Consider the following 27,976-nt stretch of genomic DNA (forward strand, 5'->3'; position numbering starts at 1 on the left):
CTTGGAACTAATACTAGTTTCTACAACCAATAGCGATTAAGCGGCCATTTGCAAGTTACGTCAGATTTAGTTCTCTTCCCCCGCATTGGGGGCGCTGATTCCGCTTCAAATAGTTGGGTATCATAAGTCCAGCGTACTTGTATAATGGAGGTCAGTGGTGAGACGCCTTGCAAAACTGTCAAATCCATACAAATTTGGAAATGAATTTACGTTGCGTTGCGGTCCGAATTGACCCTTAGTAATAAACTACACTCTGTATACAAATGTTATATTTGTGTTATGTCTTTGTCTAAGTCGCGTGAGAGACAACGACAAAACATTGTACAACTATAACTTCTATACAAGGTAAAACATAAACTAAGTGATAACAAATACTTTAGGATGTGTATGTGTTCCTGAAATAGGGTTCATTTTGAAAGCAGTAGCGCTGAAAGAGTAACTTTTTTTACTTTTGGGAAATATTCATGACGATCTGGGAAAGAGCCCATACAAATCAGAAAAAATTGCTCTTTCATTGCTGCTACTTTTACAGTGCAGTCTATACAAAGGACATACACACCATAGGGTTTTATCACACCTGTATACATAGAGTGGATAGTATTAGAGATATTGTTATTTATTTAGAGTTTTATATACCTTTATTGTGTTATGCTCTTTTATAGTTTTTGTAAGCAAATGCATTTTATTAGTTCAATAATAACCTCCGAAACTAACAGATAAATCATTAGATATAGTTAGGAATTATAAAATAGTAGAACTGTAATTGTTGTAAACAATTTTCGCATTTTATTTGTTTGTCGTATTTGTGAAAGTAAATGACAAAAAAATGTATGGCTAGACCAAAAATACAGAGTGCATACCAGTGTCCAAACAATATAATAATATAAAAAATGTGTAATGTAATAAGGTCACAAAGAGAAGAAACAAAAAGTGTTCAAAACAAACGCACATAGGGGCAAACTATACTAGCTCAGAGAATATACGCAAAACTAAATTAACTAACAATTTAGTATGTATATTTTTTCGAGAAAATACGCTTGGATTCTACTGCGCTAGTACGAATTACGTCATATAAGGTGCGTCCAGATTAGCTGTGACTATAGTACACACGCTTTTAAAATATCACATTGTGTATTTTTTGTAAAATAAGGCATACGAGCAAACGGGTCACCTGATGAACTACCGTCGACAGTGAACACTCGCAACATTAGAAGAGCTGCAGGTGCATTGCCGCCCTTTTATTCCAATTTTGTCGGTCGCGCCCCTTAAGATGACACTGTGACCTGTCTTAGGCCCTGTGATTGGTCCAAATTTTGACAGCCAACCAATCACAGAGCCTGAACCGTGTCTTGAGACCGAGATGCATCTTGAGTACTGACTATTTATACCGGCCTTAGAGAGACAGGCTGATGTCTGGTCACAACATAGTCAGGCTAATCTGCACGCACATCTAAATATCGGCTGATTACTTACTGCATACTTACATCGAACCATCATCAAGTCGCTTTGACATTAACACTAGTTTTTCGCCTAGATTGTGCAATGTTCACTTGCATTTTATGTAATTTAATTTGTACATTTGCAAATACAATTGTAATTCACGTTTTTGAATTTAATCATGTAACATATTATTATGATCAATATTTATCACTTAAATTATTCAATTTTAATGTATAGTCACAAATCTTATTAATCATGTTTACAATGAGATTATTTGTTTATAGGACTTTATACATAGTTTAACCCTAGTTTAGTAAAGCTTACACTGTATCTCAATTTCGTTTATGGCTTTTGTATTTTAAATTATTTTGTATGCGTTTTTTAACAATTGTAGCGGACGAGCACAATTTTGTACATTTGTAAGTAATATTTGGTGCTATGGTGGTTTTGTGGTGTAATTCGATGAATAAAAATATTAAAATTAATCTCGTTTTCAATAAAACACCTTTAAGAGAATAAATATGTTTATTGTATCGGTGGAATCAGGTAGGTGGGTGTAAAGCTATTTCTTTCTGAATATGTTGCTGAGTCGACGGCCGCGCGGTGTGCCCTGGAATTGAAATACACGTCATTTTATATTAATTTATATTGTATATGAAGTACAGAGTGTTCATTCAAAGTTCTTAGTGGAAAACGAAAAAAACGTGAAATAAGATATAAAACCTATTGACCTAATTTCTTAAAATTTCATGTCACATCGGATGGTATTGACTTTAGCATTGCAGATACATGCTCTAAATAAAACGGCCTTTTCGGACAGGTAAAATATTTCTTACGCCTACGGTTCTGTAAATAATCACATTGAGGGTTGGGATCGATTTAGTTGGTCCTTCGGGCAATCCCGAGATCAAACAATTTTTGTACTTACCACCGTTGATACAGTTGATTCCGAAATTGTGTTAGACTACTGCTCGATACAAACAAATCCATACTAATATTATAAATGCGAAAGTGTCTGTCTGTCCGTCTCTCTGTCCGTCTGTTACCTCTTCAAACCGCTGAACCGAATTTGCTGAAATTTGGCATAGAGATACTTTCGAGTCCCGGGAAAGGACATAGGATACTTTTTATCCCGGAAAATGTACGGTTCCCGCGCTATAAACAAATTTTGGCGCAACAGAGTTGCGGACGTCTAGTCTCATATAAAAGTGTACCTCTATCGTGTCCTGTTTCCCGCGGAACAGACCGAACAGTCGGGAGGGCGTGGCCGTGCGGCGCGCGCCCGGCTCCGCCTCCACGCGCAGCGACTCGCGCAACTCACTGTCCTGCAAAAACAATTTAGTTTTAATCTTTTGATAATGCAGATTCCATCGTGTTGGGATGGTATATGTATTTTATGCCAGTATGATTGCGAAGTAGTCTGCAAGATTCACTATATGGCGCAGCGCAGACAACAGACTATCCGTGACGCACTCTTTAGTCCGTGGAAATAGAACGTATGCATTTATATGCAGTAACGCACACGATGCGCAGCGCAGACGTGTGCGTTACTGCATATAATTGCATACGTTCTATTTCCACGGACTAAAAAGTGCATCACGGATTGTCTGTTGTCTGCGCTGCGCCTACAAATCTGTAGGTGTCATAGACCAATATAATTTGGGTAAAGTAATTCTGAACTATGTTGCAATAGTTTGTCCATTCTAGAAACGCTATAAGAGGAGGACTGTAAAAGAGTATTCCCCGTAGGGTACGGTCGTATACAGTGCACAAGGTATGCTTGTCTTTTACTGGCACATTAAACAAGAAGACAGCGTCGCCAACGCTGATACACAGCCCACATGTCTTTATTAGAAAGGAGGTAAAAAAACATATTATTATAACAAGTATAATTAAGATAAACTCCAAAATATTCTTATTTTGGAGTTTATCTCTTTAAATTCTGAACCTACTTAATAAATGTTTCTATAAGTTAGTAGTAGCTAATTATGTCTTAGTCATAATATAAAGCATTAACTGATAAATAAATAAGCTTGTTCATTTCCCATTCCCCGTTTACAGTACTCACCCACTAAAAGGCGCATCTAACAGTCGCAATACAGTCGCTACTGGGTTTATCAGCATTGCAACATGGCGATCTCCAAGTATTGGCCGAAGAGTACAGCTTATCTACGTAAGGACAATACTATTGCACGCCTTTGCGTCTTGCTAAATGCTATGAGTTATTACCAAGATGTGCAAAAATAGGCCTTATTTTATAAAAAACCGGCCAAGTGCGAGTCGGACTCGCGCACCGAGGGTTCCGACAGCTTAAAGGTATTATAGACCTGAGTATTTGGTATGAATTTCAATTTAATACCTCTACGCGTTTATGAGGAAATGGGTAGTAAGTTTAAAATTATTAAAAAAATATATATTATGTGATGTAACTAAAAATTTATGGTTTTCGTAATTTTTCCTTTATCTATGCTATAAGACGTTGCTTCGTACCAAATTTCAAGATTCTGAGTTCACGGGAAGCACCCTGTAGGTTTTGATTCCCTTGCAAGTGTCGAAAATTTGCGGCATAAACGGCTGTATCTTTTGATTGCGTTGGCTTAGAAGTTTGATTTTTTCACAGCTTCAAGGGACAGTAGACCTGAGTAATTGATATAAATTTCAGCTTCATACCTCCACGCGTTCCTGAGAAAAAGGGTCTTGACAGACGGACAGACGGACAACAAAGTGATCCTATAAGGGTTCCGTTTTTTCCTTTTGAGGTACGGAACCCTAAAAACCCGGCCAAAAACAAGAAAATCTTTCTATTGTATCACACTCAAACATAATCACTATGTTTTGTTTGTGAAGCTTTTTTTAATGAAATAATAAGCAAACGAGCAAACGGGTCACCTAACGGGAAAGCAACTTCCGTCGTCCATGGGCACTCGCAGCATCAAAAGAGCTGCAGGTGCGTTGCCGGCCTTTTAAGAGGAAATAGGGTAATAGGGGAGGGTAGGGATGGGAAGGGAATAGGGGAGGGTAGGGAAGGGAATAGGGGAGGGTAGGGAAGGGAATAGGGTAGGGGATTGGGCCTCCGATAAACTCACTCACTCGGCGAAACAGCGCAAGCGCTGTTTCACGCCGGTTTTCTGTGAGAACGTGGTATTTCTCCGGTCGAGTCGGCCCATTCGTGCCGAAGCATGGCTCTCCCACGTTAAAAGCTATTTTACTTATATTATGTTTAATCTAAAAAATCGATTCATATACTTTGCCAATAATTCCTACTATCAGACAAATTCACAAGCAGATTGCGGATCCAGGTAATAAAGTCGCGTTGTGTCAAGCCATCATCATGAATTTATCTGATGATATTATAATAAGACAATGACAAAACATTGTACTATTACGGCCGTTCCCAATATTCAATCTATCTCTGGTTTGACATACAACCGATCGCAGCTAACATTGAATTGACATAAAATATATGCCTCTAATGTCTAATGTGAGCTATTCCTATTTCTAGTAGGAAAAAACCAGAGATAGATCAAATATTGGGAACGGCCGTTAGAGAAGTTGATTCCTAGGCAGATGGGGTATCTACGTAGTTTGGTCACGTTACGTCAAAGTTATGTCAATGTTAATTGTGATATCTAGGTACCTATCACAATTAACATTGACATAACTCGACCAAATGTCGCAGGTCCGTCAACTGGATAGGAATCAATTTCCTCGTGGTACATTGTATCCATTGCATATTTTTATTGGTAATAGGTACTCGCAACAACCCGATCTCAATAACATGAGACTCGAATTTGAAGATGTCATTACGGCCCGGCTATACCTGCAGCCAAGTCTCAAGATATTTTGACTGGCTTGAAATAGTTAATACTCACTGTAGCGGACAGTCGTCCGGCCTGTTTGCTGGGTGTGGGGGGTCCGGGCTTCTTGTACGCGGTGATGCCCACCTCCTTACGTTGCGCCTTGCCGCCCAGGGACATTGAGTTGCACTGAAATGTTGAGATAAATGTTTAATTAGGGCCTTAAAATCTTGACAAAACAAAATATTTATGGTCAATTTATAGATACAAGCTCAGGGTCGAAACGCATCGAAGCGAATTACAAAAACTGAACATAACAAATTCATCCTTAAGGTACAATCCCGTTCATCGCGACAGTCGTAAGCGCGACTTACGACTGTCGTCGGCCGCTCACGACAATAGTCATTGTATGAAAATGTATGGCACCGTTTCTAACTTTGACAGACGCGCGCGGCCGACGACAGTCGTAGGTCGCGCGCGGCTTACGACTGTCGCGATGCACGGTATTGTACCTTTAGCTCCAAAGCGTAATGCGTTATTTTCAAAAAGACGCGCGCATGCAAGCAACTTTACGCATTTGATTTTCTTTTTTTTATATGTTCAGTTTTTGTAATTCGCTGTGATGTAGTACTTCGACTCGGGGCTAGTATAAATTGACCCTTAGGCTGGCCTCACACAACGGGAAATTCATATTCTTACAGATCGATCTATGAAATTCATAATCTGAAAAAATCTGTGTGGAGCGTACTGATATTGTATGGTATTCCGGTCTTTCTGAATTAATAATATGAATTTCCGATTATGAAATTCCGGCTGTGTGAGGCCAGCCTAACAGAGCGTTGTCTGACAGTAGATTTTATCATGTTCTTGTTGTAAATACAAGTTGGTAGCCAACAACGCGTCGCAGCGACATTACTGGTTTCTTTGATTTTTTTTCGTAGTTAGAAAAATGAAATGAAATGATTTTGAACAACATTCATAGCAAGTTGTCTGCAGTCTGCGCACTTGCACTTTAAAAAAATCTATTCATAGGCGGACTTACAGCTCGACAAGAATGAAATGAAAAAAGGAACTAACACCGCCATCATACAAAAACGTCATTTTTGACAGTTCTCCTTTACCAGCAGCGCTCCCGCCCACGTTCATAAAAAGCCTTGTCGCACTATATAATATAGTTTGGTCGCGTTGTGTGGGAACAAAATTGCGAATTCGCATTGCAAACATCTGCGACAAAACTCATACTAAATAAAAATGACATCGCAATGCAAATTCGCAGTTATGAGTGGGAGCCATGGTGTCTAACCTAATTACGACATTGACTTGACATAGTCCTTGACGTGGGAGAGCCATGCTTCGGCACGAATGGGCCGGCTCGACCGGAGAAATACCACGGGCTCACAGAAAACCGGCGTGAAACAGCGCTTGCGCTGTGTTTCGCCGAGTGAGTTTACCGGAGGCCTAATCCCCTACCCTTTTCCCTTCCCTACCCTCCCCTATTTCTTTCCCTACCCTCCCCTTACCCTATTCCCACTTAAAAGGTCGGCAACGCACCTGCTATTCTTCTGATGCTGCGAGTGTCCATGGCGACAAAAGTTGCTTTCCATCAGGTGACCCGCTTGCTCGTTTGCCCCCTTATTTCATAAAAATGTCCGACCAAATTACGTAAATCCCCCATCTGCTTTTAAATCAATTTATCTTATTTTACCTTAATATCATCCTCCTGTACTCCCGGCACGAACTGGGTCTCGGCGGGGTAAGAGCTCTTGAGGTGGGGCTGACACAGCGTGTTGCGGCGCTGCAGCTCCGACAGCCGCTTCATGGCCCCGCCCCCTGTCCCGCCCACTGCTGAGGGGCGTCCCCGACGCGGAGTTTCCGCGAGTTCCCGAAGACAGCGGTTGTCGAAAACCTCGCCTTCCTCGTCAGACATTTCGCCGCACGTTTTACGTCCTGAAAAGAGACATAATGAGAATAGGCAACATTTACTTCAAACGTACACGTTCAAAAAGTATATTTATAATACCTGAAGAAAAGAATATTTTATTTATTTATTCGGCCCGCAGACTATCTTTATGTGTGTCATGTGTGACAAAGAATTTAAGATATTTTAGTATAAGGGCGTCTTATGTAAAAATGCGAAACTTATCTGTAAAAAACTAATCTCAAGACGTATTTTAGTTCATTTATACAGCAAATAACTGTCATTCTTTATCTAACAAATTAGAAATTTGATCTTCTTTAAGGTGATCGCACATTTATTAGTACGCACACGCCGAACGCGCTGCATTTTAGACTTGGTTGTATGTAATGATGTGAAACCTCGCACATTCGTCCGCACGGTACGCGCCGCAATTCGTGTACAATGGTCGCGTTCGGCGCGTACGGTACGGAAAATTGTACGATCAGTTTTATCGTCCTTTAAATTCTAACATAGCGTAAATAAAAAATAACAACTTTTCAGGAGAGTTAAAACATTGGGTATAATTTTGTATACATACAAAATTATCCAACTATACTAAAGCAGGTTTATTATTTAACTATTTTGGGAGTTCTTGTTAAGCGATACGTGCTCCTGATTGGCGATGCGTCTTCCGAGTTTCTAGCGAATGGCATCGAAATTTCAAAATAGCCAAAAAGAGACTTACGCAGTGAACTTAAATGACGTTATTTACCTTTCCTGTCGTTCCTGTTGTGTTGTAGCGAGCGGAGTGACAGCGTGTCGGAGGGCCGGCCCGCGTCCTCGTGCCGCGCCACCAGACCCGTCTGATGATTAAAAAAACTCTTATATTGATATATTGAGCGTTTTTCTATTTATATTGATACTAGATGACGCCCGCAACTCCGTTGCGCCAAAATTCGTTTATCGCGCGGGAACCGTACATTTTCCCGGGTCTCAAGTATCTCCATGCCAAATTTCAGCAAAATCGGTTCAGTGGTTTGAGCGTGAAGAGGTAACAGATAGACAGACACACTTTCGCAGTTATAATATTAGTATGGATATTAAAGCCATGCTTCTTGCACGGCTTTAATTCTGCCAATTGAACTTACACCAAATGTCACTTTTCCGTGACTTTAGGTAATCGACAGTGATCTTGTATCTTGAAATAACAATGCAGCAGTATTTTGTTAAATAGTCGCTTGTTGCAACGATCTCGAAAAATACACAATTACCATAGAGGTTACCTGTTACCGTACGTCTGTACTAGCTTTATAATCTATACTAATATTATAAAGCGGAAGAGTTTGTTTGTTTGAACGCGCAAATCTCAGGAACTACTAGTCCGATTTAAAAAAATATTTCAGTGTTAGATAGCCCATTTATCGAAGAAGGCTATAAGCTATACTTTATCACGCTAAGACTAATAGGAGCGAAGAAATAGAGGAAAATGTGCAAAAAACGGGGGAAATTATTTGAAATTGCTTATTATCTTAAGAACATCTGGAGCAATTTTTATGTTATTTGGCAGACATGAAGAATAGACCACGTGAAGGGACATAGGCTATTTTTGCGGAAAAATGTACGGTTCCCGAGAAATTCTTAAATAACGCGGGCGTAGCCGCGTGGAACATCTAGTAAATACATAGTATATTAAACCCAAGTCGTATATTTAAAACAATCATTTTGAGCTTAAAGAAAGTTACATCTATTGGTATTAATTCATCCCACATAAACTTATGAAATTATAGTGAATGAGTCTTACAGAATGCACATGTTGAAGGGACATGAGTGAACCCGACTTCTGCTGTTTCCTTAGCCACTGCGCCTCATCCTTCTGTATAATAAACTTCTCTCCAACGTTCCAGAGTTCCGTAGTCAAACTTCTGATATGTTGCTCGTAAGCCTTGCTCAACTCCTTCGTTTCCTCATTAGCCTTTTCTAGCTTCCTCTCGTACTCTTCTATCACCTTCTTATGTTTCTCTTGGAACTGACTTATCTGATCGACGTATAGTTCTTTCTGGAATTTTAACGTCTATTTGAGAATCACTGTTGATTTTTTATTACTGATGCATGCGTGCAATTAATATTTAGTTTCGTTATGTATAGAAAGTAGCTAAGTTATAAAGCCTTCAAACTCATAATAAAACCACAAATACCCATCCATTAGCAACAAAGCCGTGCATAGAGCGTGCAATTACAAAAATCATTACCTTTTCCGTGATGTAAAGCGTAACTACCAAACTAACTTAATGAACACTACAAACGATAAATAAAACAAAGCATCCATAAAACAAAACTTTATTTGATAAAATCAATAAATAATGACTTTACAAGTCGTAACAACAGCAATAAGCCACCATCAGTAGTCCAACGTCAGATAGTACCACCAAACAACCTGGTATGTCAATACCAATAACAGGATAGGGAGTATACTGACCATTTTCGCCTTCATCCTGCTGAGCTTATCTTCATACTCCGCTCGGACCTCCATGATCGTCAGGGCTTGAGCGTCCTTGGCTCCGTCTCCGGACTGAGCTTGCATCACCTCCTTCAGTAGTTTGTGGAAAGACGACTCTAATTCTCCGAACTGGATTTCCAAGCTTGTGTTCTGGAAGTTGGTGGGCACGAGTGAGGCTCGATCCAGCTCGCTCATGAACGCCTGCTTGATCTTCTCCGGTGATATGGCCCTGACAATGCTCCGGTCGACCCATCTCTCCAAGTTTAGGGCACATTCTGATAAGTCCTGCATGATAGCAGCATAGCCCCTCTCTAGCTTGCACATCGTCGCGTCGTTGATCCGTCCATCCAAGTTCAGGATTTCCCTTCTCACTGTCCTCTGTAGTGCGATCACCTTATTTAGTTTCTGGGAGTATAGCTCCTTTACAGAGTTGAATGTTTTCACACTGACAGACAGCTCGGTCAGGAATTTCCTCATGGCGATGATTTCGGAGTCGTTAATCTTGTTTATTTCGAGTAATCGATCTCTCTCCTTTTGTAGAGCTATCTGCTTTTCGGAGCACCGCTTGAGATGTCTGTCGGTAGTCTCTAGGAAGTTTTCTAGATCCTCCATGGTGATGTTTCCGGCGTTGAAGCTACGTCTAAGTTCGTTTTCGCCGTTAGCGTTCGCTGAGTTGCCGAAATTCGTTAGCTCTTTCAGTACAGTGTTATTCTTGATTTCGGCGATCCGTTTTATTATCATCGCCTGATATTTGGCGGACACTTTGATGATTTGCGACGCACGGGTTTCTGTGGCGCTCATCTTTGTGATTTTGTTCCTCAGCTCGGCGATTTCCTCATTCTTTTGAAGAACGACTTTCTTCAGTTGGTTGGATAGTTGGTGACAATTTTCTCTGCTCAGATCCAGATCTTTAGTCACATCCAGTAGCTTATTCTCGGATTCGGCGATCAAAGTCTTCAGATATGTAATGTCACTATGTAAAGTTGTTATTGTCCTGTTTTTGTCTTGTATTATTTTCTCCAAATCGGTTATAGTTTTGGAGCTATCGATGGATGAAGTTGTGTTATCGAATGCAGAATCGTGAACTTGGTTCTGCAGCTCACGTATTTTGATTGCCACATCTTCGCGGTAGTTTGGTATATTCTCTTTATCATTTGAAGCCACTGCAACAAAATGGTATTTATTAGTATACTTAATATAAATTCCAGAATATAAATAATTGATGTTCCAAATACTTACTATTTTCATTATTAGTCACAGCTTTTAGCAGTAATTCGTTTTCCTTCTTTAAATTGTACACTGTATTTGTATTTACTGCATTTAGGTTTTCTCTGAGTCTTCCGATTTCATTACTATACTTTTCTGCTTCTTGTTTATAACGCAAATAATTCTGTTTCGTGTCTGCTAATTCCGTTTCTAGCTTTTCTATAAGAATGTTTTTTTCTACTTCTACTTGAGTAAATTCGTTTCTAATAGTTTCCATTTCACTTACAAGTACTTCTATTTTAGCTTGGCGATGTTTTAATTCTTCTTCAGCTTTTATTTGGTATTCCTCTAGAATTATACATTTATTTAATAATTTCGTTTGCTCTATTTTATTTTGGTCACTCACCTGTTGATTTTGATCAGTTTCATTCTCAAAATGTTCTTTTATAGCCATTATTTCTGCAAGAACAAAAGATTTCATAAAATATTAAGCGATTACAATAGTCCAAAAAATGAATAAAATCACAATTCTCAGATAAATCATTAGGCTGATGTTGCACATTTTTTTAAGTTAAATATATTTTAAATTAAGTTGGGTCACATTTTTTTCATTATAAAATTGGTTTATTACCAACTGTTTATTACATACCTGATTCTTTTTCTTTTAGAATATTTTGTAATGTGAGATTCTCAGTTTGAAGTTGTTGCAACTTATGTAATTCATCCAGCTGGGAAATACGCAGGTTCTTTTCAGTTTCCAGTAAAGTATCTTTTACATTTAAGTGTTCAGCGATTTCATCCCTTTCCTTTGATAATGCCTCTTGTAAATTTTCAAATTGTTTGATAGCCTCTGTCTGTCTCTCCAACTCTTCTTTCAAATTATTTATTTCATTTTCTTTTTCTTTTAATAAATTCAAGTGATCAGCGATTTGTTTGTCTTTTAACATTTCAAACTCTTGCATTTTGTTTTCCAATAAAGATTTATCTGAAAAGAAATTTAAAATAAAGTTTAAATTTAATGTCGCGCTGCACTGGTCCATGACGGTCGAAGACGTCGTAAACTACATCCGCGAGAAGACCACCTACACCTTGAGGGTGGAACGTCTGCACTCTCGCCAAGTGAATTTCAGTTCCTTTGTGGTGAGAGTGCCGACTCAAGTTTTATCCATCTTCGAGGTGGAGGAGTTCTGGCCCGCCGGTGTAGTTTACCGGAGGTTCCGGGGGAGGCTCCCGAACGAAGCGCGCATCACGTCGCCGAAAGAGACTTTACGTGATAAAGTGTAGTGTGATTGTGTGTGTGAATGTGTAAATAATATATATTAGGATAAAATTGTTTGGCGTGCATCTGTTGTCTGATTGCCATAACAAAAGTTTTTACTTAGCATGGGATTAGACGACGTGACGTACGCTACCTAGCTTTTATACTATTGTATATTATTGTATGCTTAATAAAAAATTTGAAAGAAGAAAGAATTTGAATGTCTGTTTTAAGAAAAAAGATTTCATCTCTAACTAAAAATGAATTACCATTTTTCACACTTTCCAATATCTGTTCTAAAGAATTCTTTTCGCTTGTTGTCAACTCAATTTCCTCAGTTTTCTTTGATACAAGTTCTTTGAGGGTTAAATTTTCTTCTTCCAATGATTTCTTTACATCCTTTATATCAGATAAATCTTTCAAAGCTATATTGAGAATATCCACTTTATCATTCAGTGTAAGTTCTGCATTTTTTCGCTCTGTAACAATTTGTTCTTCTAATTTCTTAACATGGTCTTTCAGCTCTTTATTTTGCTTCGTGACTTCGGTGAATTTATTGTTGAAATTCAATTTCTGATCTTCCATTACATCTTCTGTTACAGACACTATATTTTTAAGTACAACTCTTTCCGATTCAAACTCGCTAATTAATTTGTCCTGTTTTTGTTTTTGGCACTTTACTTCTTCTTCTAACAAACTGATAGCTGTATGAAATGTACAAAATATATGAATAGAAAATATTTTATAAATGTTCTAACTAATAAGACAAAAAAATACTGTACCTTCATTACTCTTCTTTAAAGCTTCTTCTAATTGAGCCTTTTCCTTGTTTGTCGCTTCAATTTCAATAGTCTTCTCTTTCAAGTAACTAGTCAGTTTAGACACCATCACATTTAGATTGTCAATTTGAGACTCATATGTTGCTTTTAGTTTGTCTGTTATATTTTCATTATCAATAAGCTTATCTTTTAGTGAATGCACTTTTGAATCAAGTTGTATTTTGACCTCATTGAGTTCATTGTGTAGGGTTGCATTTTTAAATACTAGACTTTCAACTTCATTAGTTTTTGCTTCGATAATCCCTTTGTATTCTTCGATTTGTTTAGAAAATTCTGAAAAAGCATTAATTTTTAAAATCATTCTATGAGCATTACAAAAAGTGATTTTAGCGCTTGTTATTAATTTTTTAAACCGTGTTCCTTAACAGTAACACCGATTTGTGTAGTAAAACTATAGACTTAGAGAATATACAGAGCAGTCCACTTTGCTATATTACACACAAGTATCACTTAGTTATGTAATTCGTTACATCCTATCACCTATGCACTAGACTTTAAGGGTAAGTAAAATAAATAGTAATGTTTTGTAATATTTTTAATACTTACCATCATTCTTTTGTTGTACTATCTCTAATAATTCTTCGATTTTCTTATTAGAGATGTCTACTTGGTTTTGTAAAGATTGGCTAGCTTGCTGTTCTTGAAGAATGCGTTGATTTAGCTTTTCGCACGCATCAGAATTTTCAGCAATTACTGTGGATAGTTTATTGGTCACAAAAGTTTTTTCTTCACACAACTTTTTTTTCTCAGACTCAACTTCGCAAAGTTTCGTTTGTATCTCATTTCTTAATTGAATTTCATTATGAAGTTGATTTTCAAGAGAGTTAATTGTTTCATTATTTTCCTCAAATTTATTTTGAAGTACTTCTTTCTCTTTAAGCAATATCTCTTTCTTACTTGTCAATTTTTTAACTTCCTCTTTCAATATTTCGCACGTATCAGAGTTTTCAGCAATTAATATAGACATGTTATTGTCTAAAACAGTTTTTTCAGATTCAACTTCACAAAGCTTCGATTGTATCTCATTTCTAAGTTTGATTTCATTTTGAAGTTGACTTTCAAGAGATTTTGTTGTTTCATTCTGTTCATCAAATTTATTTTGGAGTATTTCTGTCTCTGTTAGCCAAGCTTCTTTCTCACTTGTTAATTTCTTGATTTCCTCCTTCAACATTTCGCACATATTAGAGTTGTCAGCAATTACTGTTGATAGTTTATTGTTCAAAGAAGATTTTTCAGAGTCTACTTCACAAAGCTTCGATTGTATCTCATTTCTAAGTTTAATTTCATTTTGAAGTTGGCTTTCAAGAGAATTAATTATTTCATTCTGTTCATCGAATTTATTTTGGAGTATTTCTGTGTCTTTTAGCCACATTTCTTTCTCATTTGTTAATTTCATGATTTCCTCCTTTAACATTTCGTATATATTAGAGTTGTCGGCAATTACTGTAGAGAGTTTATTGCTTAAAGAAGTTTTTTCCTCACACAATATTTCTTTATCAGACTCTACTGCACGAAGTTTAGATTGTATCTCATTTCTTAATTGAATTTCAGTTTGAAGTTGACTTTCAAGAGAGATAATAATTTCATTCCTTTCATCAAACTCATGTTGCAGATGTTCTTTCTCTTTCAGCAATATCTGTTTCTCTCTGTTCAATTTATTTAGTTCCTCTTGCAACATTTTGCATGCATTAGAGTTTTCAGTTTTTTCTTCACACAATATTTCCTTCTCAGACTCTACCTCACAAAGTTTAGATTGCATCTTATTTTTAAATTGAATTTCAGTTTGCAGTTGACTTTCAAGAGCGTTAATTATTTTATTCTTTTCATCAAATCCATTTTGGAGCTGCTCTTTTTCTTTAAGCAAAATAAGTTTCTCACTTGTCAAGTTTTCAACTAACTCATTCAACTTTTTGCACTCATCAGAGTTTTTAGCAATAACTGTAGACATTTTATTGGTTATAGACGTTTTTTCTTCACACAATATTTCTTTTTCGGACTCAACTTCAAAAAGCTTTGATTGTATCTCATCTCGTAATTGAATTTCAGTTTGCAGCTGACTTTCAAGAGAGTATATTGTGTTAGTATTTTCATCAATTTTATTTTGGAGTACTTCTTTCTCTTTCAGTAACATCTCTTTCTCACTTGTCAAATTCTCGATCTCCATTTTCAAAGAAGTTTTTTCTTCACACAATATTTCTTTTTCGGACTCAATTCCAGAAAGCTTTGATTGTATTTCATCTCGTAATTGAATTCCAGTTTGCAGCTGACTTTCAAGAGAGTATATTGTGTTATTGTTTTCATCAAATTTATTTTGGAGTATTTCTTTCTCTTTTAGTAACATCTCTTTCTCACTTGTCAAATTCTTGACTTCCATTTCCAAAGAAGTTTTTCCTTCATACAATATTTCTTTCTCGGACTCAACTTCAGAAAGCTTTGATTGTATTTCATCTCGTAATTGAATTTCAGTTTGCAGCTGACTTTCAAGAGAGTATATTGTGTTATTGTTTTCATCAAATTTATTTTGGAGTATTTCTTTCTCTTTGAGCAACATCTCTTTGTCACTTGTCAAATTCTTGACTTCCAGATTCAATTTTTCGCACGCATCAGAGTTTTGAGCAATAATGGTAGACATTTCATTGGTCAAAGAAGTATTTTCTTCACGCAGTAAATCTTTTTCAGACGCTACTTTAAGAAGTTCAGATAGCGTCTCATTTTTAAGTTCAACTTCAGTTTGAAGTTTGATTTCGAGAGACTTAATTAATTCATTATTTTTAACAAATTTATTGTGCAGCTGTTCTTTTTCTTTCAACAATATTTGTTTCTCACTTGTCAAATTGTCGACTTCCTCTTTCAACATTTCGCACGTATTAGAGTTTTCAGCAATTACTGTAGACAGTTTATCAGTTAAAGAAGTTTTTTCTTTATATAATAGTTCTTTATCAGTTTCTACTTCATGAAGTTTAGACTGTATCTCATTTTTAAATTGAACTTCAGTTTGAAGTTGACTTTCTAGAGAATTAATAATTTCATTCTTTTCATGGAATTCATTTTGAAGTTGTTCTTTCTCTTTTAGCACTATCTGTTTCTCACTTGTCAAATTCTTGACTTTCTCTTCCAACATTTGGCAGGCATCAGAGTGTTCAGAAATTATTTTAGACAGTTTATTGGTCAAAGAAATTTTTTCTTCTGTCAGTATTTCTTTAAGAGACTCTACTTCACGAAGTTTAGATTGTATTTCATTTTTAAATTGAATTTCAGTTTGAAGTTGACTTTCAAGAGAGCTAATTATTACAATCTTTTCATCAAATCCATTTTCGAGTTTCTCTTTCTCTTTCAGCAATATCTGTTTCACACAAGTCAAATCCTTCACTTCCTTTTTTAACTTTTCACAGACGTTAGAGTTTTCAGCAATTACTGAAGACAATTTATTGGTCAATGTAGTTTTTTCCTCTAACAATATTTTTATATGAGACTCTACTTCACGAAGCTTAGATTGTGTTTCATTTTTAAATTGAATTTCAGTTTGAAGTTGACTTTTAAGAGAGTTGATTGTTTCATTCTTTTCATCAAATTCATTTGCAAGTTTTTCTTTTTCTTTCAGCCATATCTGTTTCTCACTTGTCAAAATCTTGACTTCCTCTTTTAGGCCAAGTAAAGAGGCATTAAGATTGTTTCTTTCTCTATTCATTTCTTCAATACATTCATAATACTGTTGTACCTGTTTTCGTAGTTCAGCTATTTCTTCTGAACTCTTTTGAACATTTAGATTCTGCTCTTTTATTACATTGTTATAATGCAACACGTCATTATTGTGTTTGTTAATTAATTCTTGTCTCATATCCTTTTCATTGCGCAATTGTATCTGTAGACTTTCAATTTCTTCTCCTTTAGTTACAATTTTGTTTTGAAGTTCAACAAGTTCATTATTCCTATTCAAAACTTTTTCTTTTAATTTCATCATGTGATTATCATAATCTTCCCTCATTTTTTGCTTAGATGTCTTTTCAGAGTCAATCTCTTTTTTCAGTTCCTGTACTTTAGATTCTAGTTTTGATGTTTCATTTGAAAAGCTTTGCAATAGGGAAAGCTTTTCCTCCTGTAAAGTTTGTATCTCTTGCATTTTTGTATCAATGGTTTTCCTGGCATTTTCGGTAGTATCCTTCAAGGTCTGCTCGAGTTCATTAATTTCATTATTCAATTTAGTTATGTCATTATCACATTTAGATTTTATTACATTCTTACTTTCAATTTCTTCATTAATTCTATGCTTTAAGTTCATGATGTCACATTCTTTCTCAGAAAGAGTTTTACCAAGGTCATTTTTTTCTTTTTCATATTTATTATTTAATTCTGTAAGTTGATCCTGAAACAATTTTTATTTTACTCATTACAAAAATAATTTGTTGCGTAATTTACATATTAATAAACGTATTTTAATACACATACCTGCAACATTTGCATTTGATTTTTCAATGTAGCGATCTTAGATCTTTCTTCAGCTAGCTGTACTTCAATTATGCTTGCACAGACCTCACTGCACACGGCTGTAAAAAAATGCATATAGGAGCTTCATGAATTATCGAGGCCTTACAATAGACTATTTGACTATTAAATATACATTAATCATACCATTCCTTGGTGTTGTACTTACAGGAATTATGTTGTAATGAGTGGACACTTGTATCAAGATCATCACACTCCAACTGACTGGAGTCCATTCTGTTGAGGCGGTTGTGTTGTCGTAGCTCAGTAACTAATTCCCGCAAAGAATTACACTGACGACGTTCACTGTCCAATTCCTCTGCAAGTTGACTTGCTCGAATGTTCTCTTGTTGGCTCAGGGCAAAATATTTATCTCTGTCGCGTTTCAGTTCATCCAACTGTAAACAAAGACAATAATTATAGTACTGATCATTGACTTATTGTTTCCTTATTCATTGGTACTGATGCAATTTATGGAAAATTCTAAGGGAGTGGTGGCGGCACATTCCAATGGCGGCACGTTCCAATATATAGATTACTAGCGGCCCGGCCCGGCTTCGCACGGGTGGACATTGGTTTTTAAATTATTTTTTTAAAATAAAGGTAGTCAATCTTTAAGTTAAGCAGAACATAAAAATAGTTTACATTATTTAGCCTGCAACTACTATATTATAATTATTATGTACATATAACACATTTTTATTGTATTTTTTTTTTTATATTTTTATATTTTAAGCAGCATAAGCAAGAAGGAATATTTTGGTAGATTTTTCACACAATTTTAACACTTAATACGGTTCCCTTTTTTCTCTCATTAAATATAGCCTATATTCAGCAGAAATAGTGTGGATTAAAAAATATGCATTAATACTTCCATCGTGCATCGGCATCGTGGGTATCGCAGACACAATAGATCTTCAATTGTTATGCTGGCAGCCGGCTGCCGCTATTGGAGATTTATAGTTAAAGAAATTAATTAATTATAATAGCAATCAAAAATAATAGTCATTCAAAACTTATTTTAAAAAGTTCTAAAAATATTACTTTCGTAGTCATAACTTTTAAAGCTTTTTTGAAATTAGGATTATAATAATGAAGCACGATAGTCTATATCAAATCAATAAAGCAGCACCCGGCTGTCGCATAACTATTGAAAATCTATTGTGTCTGCGATTCCCACGATCGAGGTAATATTTACGTGGACTCTCCGGGCGAGTCTGTGGCACTGATAATTAAATCTCTCCCCTACCGCACGCACACCCGCGCATCGCGCCTTGACGCCCAATTCGCAACGTGCAGCAGAAATCGTAATATTTTAATTTCGCCATAACATTAAAACCAAACGTCCAATTTTAATCATTCAAAGACCAAATATTATCTACATTAACTGTACTTAGTGATGAAATAATTTATTTTGATAAGGGTCAATAGCATGATTTAAATAAACGCATTTAAATATAGTCCAAAAAAAAATTCTAGATTTTTTAATAAAAAAATGGTTATTGTGCCTCACTCAACATAGATAGGTATAGTGTGTCGCGGACTTTTTTGTAGATATTTAAAAGATCTATAATTACTTAGAACATTTTATGCATCTATCTTTTATAGTTTAGGCAGCGTACGCAAAATAAGTAACTTTTCTGGTTGATTTTTTAAACCTTGCGTCCGAAAATCCCAAATATCTTACGGAACCTTATATTTTTCCAAAATAAAAATTAGCCTATGTTCAGCAGAAATAATGCAGGATTCCAATGGTAAAAGAATTTTTTAAATCGGTCCAGTAGTTTCGGAGCCTATTCGACTCAAACAAACAAACAAACAAAAAATCAAATCTTTCCTCTTTATAATAGTAGTGTAGATATGGACAGGCCTCGGCGCGGCGAGCGGCACGCGGCGTACTAGACGGCTTATCCATATAAATCTATACGTTAGAACGCGCCGCCGCCGCTCCCGCCCTGCTGCCCACTGATTTAGAGACTGAAGCCTTACACACCCATAACTAATTTTGGCGTAATTCACTGTGTTCAATGTACTGCAAAAAACAATAAATTACCTTGTTCTTATAACCATTTCTTTCGTACTCCACATTGCTCAATTCTTCCTGCAAGTTAGCCAGACGTTCCTCAGCTTGCTCCAGCTGTTTTGCCAACTTCACTGAGTTATTGTGTGAAGCTTCACTACCAGCAGTATTGTTGTCCTCACCACAGGGGTCAGATACTCTTGCTTTCAGGTTGACTATTTCTTGTTTATATTGTTCCTTCACTTTAGCTGAAATCAGACAAATTGTTAAAAGCCCATGATCTGTATTAGCAGAAATAATAACTTTAAATTTATATTACCTAAATGAAAAAAAACATGATGTATAAATAGTTGTTTATCAGGCGGGTCCACACAGAGCGAGCAGCCTCGCGAGGCATTCGCCGCGAGAAGCAGCTCGGTTAGTGTGGACGTGCCTCGACTGAGGCAAGCGGGTGTGCCTCGACCGAGGCAAGCGGGTGTGCCTCGCACAAGGCACGTCCACACTAACTAAGCTGCTTCGCGCGGCGAATGCCTCGCGAGGCTACTCGCTCTGTGTGGACCCGCCTAATATTTTTTTTTATTTGGCAAATTAGAATAATAAAAAAGTTGTGAAGATTACATAGTTTCTCCAATTTCAAATTGGTCCTGCTGAGCTCCTCTTGAAGGTAGTTACGATCAAAGCGTTCCGCATCCAGAGCTGCTTGTAGCCGTCTAACTTCACTATGCAAAGATCGTAAAGCTGGAGGAGTTTCAGCAACTGTATTTGTGGTTGCTGTCTCTGTGCCAGCTATGTCTTGCCCACATGCCTCTGAAAAATTTGCCGAAATTAAAAAAATTCTAACAGATTCCTAAATATTGTTACGGTACATGGTATACGGACACGTGGTGCGCAAGTACATACTCGAACCTTCTAGGAAGGTCCAATGTTTGTTTACGTGCTTACCCTTTATTTGTTAGCGTGTTTGAATTTAGACCTTATGACTGAGTCCATAAGGTCTAAATTAAATTCAACTTACTGCACTTATCGCAAGGACGGCAGTTTTATTGTGGCACATGCCCGAGCCTCCTAGAAATTTCCCACGGTTGTTTACTTGTTTACGTGAATCGGGAAATTTCTGGAATTCGTCTCGCCATATAAAAAGAGCCGCAGGCCGGCCCGGCAAGTCAGTTCAATCAGAGCGATCTTCAAGGCGACATCAAGTGATCAATAGTGAGTGAACCAGTGAAACCTGCGACTTGGCTACGACCTAGGACAGTGATAGTGCTTAGTGATTGGACCTAGTGATTAGTGTTTGGACTTAGTGCTAAGTGTTGTGACCTAGTGTTTAGTGCAGTGTTAATAAAGTCTTCAAGAGAGTCATCAGGTCTTTCTCTCCAAATCCTCGAACCCTAGCACGTAACAACTGGTGTCAGAAGTGCGATTTGGAGATGCCATTGACTCCGAGAGAGGACTTCAAGGGGAGTGTCAGGACAAGGGCGCAGCGAGCTGCTGCCATTGACTCCGAGAGAGGAGTTGCGGAGGCCACACCCACTGGGGACCAAGCTCCGCCCACTGGCTCCGCCCACCGGGACACGCCCACTGGCCACGCCCCTCAGGCTCCGCCCACTTTGGGCGTGGCCACGCCCACTAGCTCCGCCCACCGGGACCCACCCACTGACCACGCCCCTCAGGCCCCGCCCACTTCGGCCGTGGCCACGCCCACTCAGGCCACGCCCACTGGCTCCGCCCACCAGGACACGCCCACTGGCTCCGCCCACTGGGCCCCGCCTGCTCAGGCTCCGTCGACCACCTCCATCCATCCTGCCACGCCCGTTGTTTCTGCAACCCCTCAAATGGCTCCTCAATTGGAAAGCATAATTGAGTTAATTCAGGCTTTGCAAGATTCTCAAAGGGCAATGATGGAGGCACAAGACCGCAGGTTCGGCGCTTTGCAAGAGTCACAAGAGCAACAAAAGGACCTCCAAGAGAAAGCGCTTCTGGCTATAAAGGATGTCAGTGACACAGTGACTACGCTTCGTAAAGATATCGACGTAATCGACGAACGAGTTACCAGGCTAGGATTGGATATGGAAAATGTGAAAACCAACATCACCGAACTACAGAAGAAAGTAGTGCGCCTGGAAACCACAGGAGTCGCGACGTGTAGTGGAAATTCTGGAGTGGCACATGGGCCAAGAGTAAAAGTGCCACCATACGACGGTACTACTTCCTGGAACGCTTATCGTCAGCAATTCCAGACGGTTGCTTCTGCCAACGGATGGACTGACGAACAAAGCCTGACCGCTCTTACTGTCGCGCTCAGAGGGCAAGCCTTGTCAGTCCTGGAAGCACATACAGGAAATGGGTTCAAAGACCTAATGGAGGCCCTTGAATCCAGATACGGGAAGCGACACCTGGAGCACGTGTTCCGTGCTCAACTTCGTGACAGAGTCCAACGCTCAGTAGAGGGACTACAACAATGGGCGTTGGAAATTGAAAAACTGGTCAAGAAGGCACACCCAGGAGCCGATTCCAAGATGATCGACACGAATATTGTACAAGCATTTGTCGACGGAATCAGGGACCTAGAGGTCAGAGCTGCAGTGAGGCTACGTCATCACACCTCGCTAAAGGAAGCATTGGCGCATGCTTTAGAGGTCGAGGCTGTTCGGCGTGATATACGGCAGACCCATAAGATTCACGAGGTGTCTGAGGAAGTCAAGGAGGTTAAGGCTCCTACGAAGAAGAATTTTGGAGTCATGTGCTACAAGTGTGGCGAGAGGGGCCATCTTCAGCTCAACTGCCCGCAGAAGGAGACTCAGATGGCAAGAATGAAAAGACTCGAAGAACGCATTGAACAAATAGAGCAGCGGAAAGGAACTTCGTCCCCTGTCCGGGATCAGGGAAACGAATAAAAGCCAGGACTGAGGGGCGAGTACTGGCTGACGCGGAGGAAGCCCCGATAACTGTTATCTCCCAAGCATGCAGCGGGAATAGTCTTGTGATTCAGGGTACTATTAACAGGACGGATTGCAAAATGACTCTAGACACAGGAGCCTCTAGAACGATAGTGAACCCAAATCTGGTAAAAACCGCAAGAAGGCACAAGAGGAGAATTAACTGTCGGCTCCTTACTGCCTCCGGTCAGCCAATACCCGTCCTGGGAGAAATGTCAGTTACGATTAATGTAGGGGGATCCTCATACCCTCATGACGTTATCGTGGCTGAGATTATGGATGATTGCATCTTGGGTTTGGATTTCATGAAGAAGCGCAACTGTAGAATTAATGTCGCTGACGGAGTTTTCAAGTGTGGTGAAGAAGAAATTTTCATCCTTGGAGGCACCTGCGGGAAAGTTGAATGTGTAAAGAAAGTCATAATACCTGGACGTGCGGAAGCTCGGGTGCTGGTGAAACTACCGCCAGCTGGAAAGAAGAAGTCAAACAGATGCGTGTTAATCGAAGACACACCTACCAAGACATCAGCGCAAAAATTGATGACGGCAAGAACCCTTGTTAGTGGAAGCAGTAACGCTGTGGTCAGAGTTTTGAATCTTGGTGTTCGCGAGATCTGCTTGAACAAAGGTGACGTCATTGGAAAGTGCGAGGAAGTTGTCTGGATGAGAAAGTGTAATTCGATCACAGGCTCAGACTCAGCAAACACCAGCAACTATGGAATAGTGACTGAGCTACTCAAATGACTGCAAGAGTAATCTGACTTATTCGCAGGGCATGAAAGCTAAGAAGTTTTTACAACGCCACGCGAATATCTTCTCCAGTCAGGAAGGCGACCTTGGAAGAACGTCGATGGTTCAGCACAGGATAGATACCGGAAGCGAGAACCCAATTCGTCAACGAGCAAGACGGATACCCATTGCAAAGGAAAAAGAAGTTGAAGGCCTTTTGGAGGAGATGAGAAGGCATAAGATTATTGAACCGTCTGCAAGTCCGTGGTGCTCACCAGTTGTATTATTGAAGAAGAAAGATGGCAGCACAAGATTTTGTGTGGACTACAGACGTCTCAATGATGTCACTAAGAAGGACAGCTATCCATTACCTCGAATCGACGACACTCTGGATACCTTGAGTGGCATGAAATGGTTCTCGACCCTGGACCTGAAATCTGGATACTGGCAGGTGGAAATTCATCCAAAAGACAAGGAGAAGACAGCGTTCTCCACCGGTAAAGGTCTATGGCAGTTTAACGTCATGCCCTTTGGATTGTGCAACGCACCTGCCACACCCACATTTGAGCGACTCATGGAGTGTGTACTGGCAGGCTTAGTTGGAGAGGCTTGCTTAGTCTACTTGGACGACGTCATCATTGTTGGCCGCGACTTCGAGGACCATTTGCGAAATTTAGAACGAGTTTTCGCCAAAATAGAGGGGGCCAAGTTAAAGTTGAATCCGAAAAAGTGTCGTTTATTCAGGAGTAAGGTGAACTATCTCGGCCATGTTATCTCCAGTGATGGAATTCAGACGGACCCGGAGAAACTAGAAGCAGTCCAAAATTGGCCAACCCCTAAGAACAAAATCGAAGTGCGGGCATTTCTCGGCCTATGCTCCTACTACAGGCGTTTTGTTAAGGGATTCTCAGAGATAGCCAAGCCATTACATCGGCTGACAGAATATAAACGACAGTTTATTTGGGACGAGACTTCCGAAGATTCTTTTCAGAAACTAAAGAAACATCTGTGTGAAACACCAATCCTGGGGTATCCACAACCTGAAGGTCAGTTTATAGTCGACACGGACGCAAGCAACACGGCCATTGGAGGGGTGTTATCTCAAAAACAGGGTGAAAGAGAAGTTGTAATTGCATATTTCAGCAAATCTTTATCTAAGCCAGAGAGAAACTACTGTGTGACAAGAAGAGAACTCTTGGCTGTCGTAAAGACGCTACAACATTTCAGTAAGTACCTCATCGACAGACACTTTTTACTGCGAACTGATCACGCAGCCTTGAAGTGGCTACTACAATTCAAGAACCCAGAAGGCCAAGTAGCTCGATGGATTGAACAACTCCAGGAGTATGACTTCAAGACGGAACATCGCAGCGGAAAGGCACATGGGAATGCCGACGCACTTTCGCGAAGGCCGTGTTCGGAGGACTGCAAACATTGTGTTAAGCAGGAATCTAATGAAGTAACATTAAAGTTAACGAAAACAAGTCCTTTGGGCCCATGGGAGAATGATGCTATGAGGGAGGCTCAAGAAACAGATGACGACCTTCGGCACATCATCACATGGAAGAAACGGGGTGATGAAAAACCAATCTGGAGTGAGGTTGCACCCACTGGCGCTGTCACTAAGGCGTACTGGGCGCAATGGGACAGTCTGATTCTTCAAAATGGAATACTTAACCGGAAATGGGAGAAGACTAACGGTAGAGAGTTCCATCTTCAGATAGTGGTCCCAAGAACGAGAGTACCGGATGTTCTCCGTGAAATGCATGATGGCGTATCAGGAGGTCATCTAGGAGTAAAGAGGACGTTAACAAAAGTGCGAGAACGATTCTACTGGTTGCATTGTCGAGACGATGTACAGGATTGGTGCCGCAAATGCACTACTTGCGCTGCAGTGAAGGGACCACAGACAAGGAGCCGTGGGAGCCTGCGCTTGTATAACGTTGGCGCACCGTGGGAACGAATCGCAGTTGACGTAGCTGGGCCATTTCCCGTGACGGAATTGGGAAACAAGTATTTTATGGTCGTCATGGATTACTTCACCAAATGGCCCGAAGTGTTCGCCATACCAAACCAAGAAGCTACAACAGTCGCTTCTAAATTAGTCGAAGAAGTGATATCTCGGTTTGGTGTGCCTCTGGAAATCCATTCAGATCAGGGCAGGAATTTCGAATCGCAGGTCTTCCAGGAAGTGTGCAGAATTTTGGGAATGCATAAAACGAGGACCACCGCGTACCATCCACAGTCTGATGGAATGGTTGAGAGATTTAACCAGACCCTTGAGAGGCATTTGGTGAAATTGGTAGATGACAAACAAAAGGACTGGGACAAGTATATACCGCTCTTCCTTCTGTCGTACCGTACCGCCGAGCATGAGAGCATAAAAGCTACCCCGGCGTATGTCAATTACGGTAGAGAACTGCGAGTACCAGTAGACCTCTTGACAGGAGGGTCACCGGAGGAACCGAAGACCGTACCAGATTATGTCTGCGATTTAAGGGAAAAGATGCGCTATATACACGCCATGGTTCGGGAAAATGGGTTACAGTCAAGTGAGAACATGAAGACCAGATATGACCGGAAATCGAATACAAGCGGCTTCGAAGAAGGGTCACTGGTGTGGCTGCATAACCCAACTCGCCGAAAAGGCAAATCTCCAAAGTTGCAGACCAAGTGGGACGGCCCATACAAAGTGGTTACCCGATTGAATGATGTGACTTACAGGATTCAAAAGCAACCAAGAGGGACATTCAAAGTGGTACACATAGACCGTCTGGCGCGTTACCATGGCAGTAACAATGATGCTCGGGACGAGCATCTCTAAGAGGGGAGTAGTGTTACGGTACATGGTATACGGACACGTGGTGCGCAAGTACATACTCGAACCTTCTAGGAAGGTCCAATGTTTGTTTACGTGCTTACCCTTTATTTGTTAGCGTGTTTGAATTTAGACCTTATGACTGAGTCCATAAGGTCTAAATTAAATTCAACTTACTGCACTTATCGCAAGGACGGCAGTTTTATTGTGGCACATGCCCGAGCCTCCTAGAAATTTCCCACGGTTGTTTACTTGTTTACGTGAATCGGGAAATTTCTGGAATTCGTCTCGCCATATAAAAAGAGCCGCAGGCCGGCCCGGCAAGTCAGTTCAATCAGAGCGATCTTCAAGGCGACATCAAGTGATCAATAGTGAGTGAACCAGTGAAACCTGCGACTTGGCTACGACCTAGGACAGTGATAGTGCTTAGTGATTGGACCTAGTGATTAGTGTTTGGACTTAGTGCTAAGTGTTGTGACCTAGTGTTTAGTGCAGTGTTAATAAAGTCTTCAAGAGAGTCATCAGGTCTTTCTCTCCAAATCCTCGAACCCTAGCACGTAACAATATTATTGTAGCTTTCCGTATACCAGCCTCTCCCAAAGTCGGTGATAACGCCTCAAGAGGGACGGTGTGGGACCCAGAAAAAAATGGGGGCATTGTGTAGAGGCTTGGGGGTGATTTATTTCATCAGGATGCATTTTAAATTGAATCAATGATTAAATATAATTTGTTCTTCATGTGGGCAGTAGACAAAATAAGTTTGGGAACCTCTGCTGACATGGTGATTGGAAAGCCACTTTTATAAATTTTTTTAAAATATTTTTTGTAACTTCATAATAACTGCACATTTATTTTGCAGGTCATATTTAAGACTTATCAGAATTAATGGAATTTACTTTGTTGCAGATGGAAGCCATACTTTGTAATCTTTAGAAACCTTAAAAGAATGAAAGGGTGTGATTAAATTAATCAGATTATTATAATACCTGTAATTGCTTGTAGAACGTCGGAGGAGGTGATGTTAGTACAGCCCATTAAACATTTGCTGAACTTCATGATTATTTCCTGGTCCGATGATGATAATTTGCTGCACATTGCATTTTTGAGGTCGATATTTTTTGAGTTCACGCAGACGAAAAATAGTAGCAGAGACGCAGAGAGATGTAGATCTTCTTCGGAACGGGGATCACATGTTCCATTTTCAAATTTGAAATCCGGGTACTTTTCGAGGATAAACTCTTGTATGTTGTGTGCTTCTAACAAAGAAGACCTTGAGTCGTCAAGGCTTAGGTTTCTTCGCAATTGGGAAATGATGATCAACAAAGAGTCAAGGTTTATATCCAAGTCCTTACTATCTCTTTCATTGCAGTAGCAATTTATCTAAAATACAAAGTTCGACATTGTACGCTTAACATTAACTTTTATTTATCAGTAACCTTAATTAACCTTATTATTGTACATAAATATGAAATAATTAAGCTAACTCGCAGCATGTTTTCAAAACACCTGCCGATTACGAAACCGGTGACTTTTGGTACCTTAGTTAAAAATATGGATTCTAAATGATAGAGAATCATTATTAAAGTATGATTGTATTACTAACGCAAGTCATTTTGTGTGTTTATAGTTTAATTAATTATTTTTCGTAACTTACCCAGTTTGTAAGAATACATTTCCACTTGAGTAACATCGCGAACTGCTTTTTTTGTCGTTTTGAAGCCGTTACCTTTTAAGTCTACTATAGTATCTAAATATACACGTAATTTACTTTAAAACTAAGTAATTCACTAATTTTTACAACTAATTTTTAAACAATACGCCTTCAAACAACAGTTGTTTCTATCCGTTTCTGTCAGTTGATGTTTGAATTTGCTTATTTTTTAATGAAGACAACAGATAATAAAATATGGCAAGAACGTTGATGCCAAAAACGAGAAGTGGTGACTTGGTAGTTCCAGTTGGTGAGCCGTGAGGAAAATGAGCACAAAATGAGATCGAATCATCGAGTACAAAAAAATATTGCAAATAAGCGAATAGCGAGAAACAAAAATATGTGGG

The 27,976-nt window shown here is 39.1% G+C and overlaps 1 protein-coding gene across 2 annotated transcripts; it reads right to left on the minus strand.

Moving 5' to 3' along the window:
* Positions 1–1,946: 1,946 nt before the first annotated feature.
* LOC121736967 (GRIP and coiled-coil domain-containing protein 2-like) lies at positions 1,947–27,953 on the minus strand. Of its 2 annotated transcripts, XM_042128455.1 has the most exons (18): positions 27,573–27,945; positions 26,905–27,298; positions 20,055–20,243; positions 19,470–19,684; positions 17,586–17,814; positions 17,381–17,478; positions 13,481–17,297; positions 12,878–13,207; positions 12,365–12,799; positions 11,487–11,822; positions 10,871–11,296; positions 9,611–10,794; positions 8,936–9,190; positions 7,907–7,997; positions 6,943–7,184; positions 5,313–5,426; positions 2,655–2,765; positions 1,947–2,050 (listed from the first exon to the last, which is right to left on the minus strand). In XM_042128455.1, the coding sequence occupies exons 1-18, from the start codon at positions 27,606–27,608 to the stop codon at positions 2,003–2,005; spliced, it is 8,550 nt and encodes a 2,849-aa protein (XP_041984389.1). In that variant the 5' UTR covers positions 27,609–27,945; the 3' UTR covers positions 1,947–2,002. The 2 variants fall into 2 exon arrangements, with proteins under 2 accessions (XP_041984389.1, XP_041984390.1); XM_042128456.1 differs by lacking the exon at positions 9,611–10,794 and having other exon boundaries at positions 11,124–11,296; positions 27,573–27,953.
* Between the last annotated feature and the right edge of the window lie 23 nt (positions 27,954–27,976).

Source organism: Aricia agestis, chromosome 20 (assembly GCF_905147365.1).
Source record: "Aricia agestis chromosome 20, ilAriAges1.1, whole genome shotgun sequence".
In the NCBI taxonomy this organism is placed as follows: domain Eukaryota; kingdom Metazoa; phylum Arthropoda; class Insecta; order Lepidoptera; family Lycaenidae; genus Aricia; species Aricia agestis.

Bases quoted from the DNA above. Each gene is read 5' to 3' on its own strand.
- LOC121736967 (XM_042128455.1), bottom strand. From the start codon at position 27,608: ATGTTACTCAAGTGGAAATGTATTCTTACAAACTGG. The intron at 27,299-27,572 runs GTAAGTTACGAA...TTTGTATTTTAG, and splicing joins AATGTATTCTTACAAACTGG to ATAAATTGCTACTGCAATGA. The intron at 12,800-12,877 runs GTACAGTATTTT...CATTTCATACAG, and splicing joins TTTAAAGAAGAGTAATGAAG to CTATCAGTTTGTTAGAAGAA.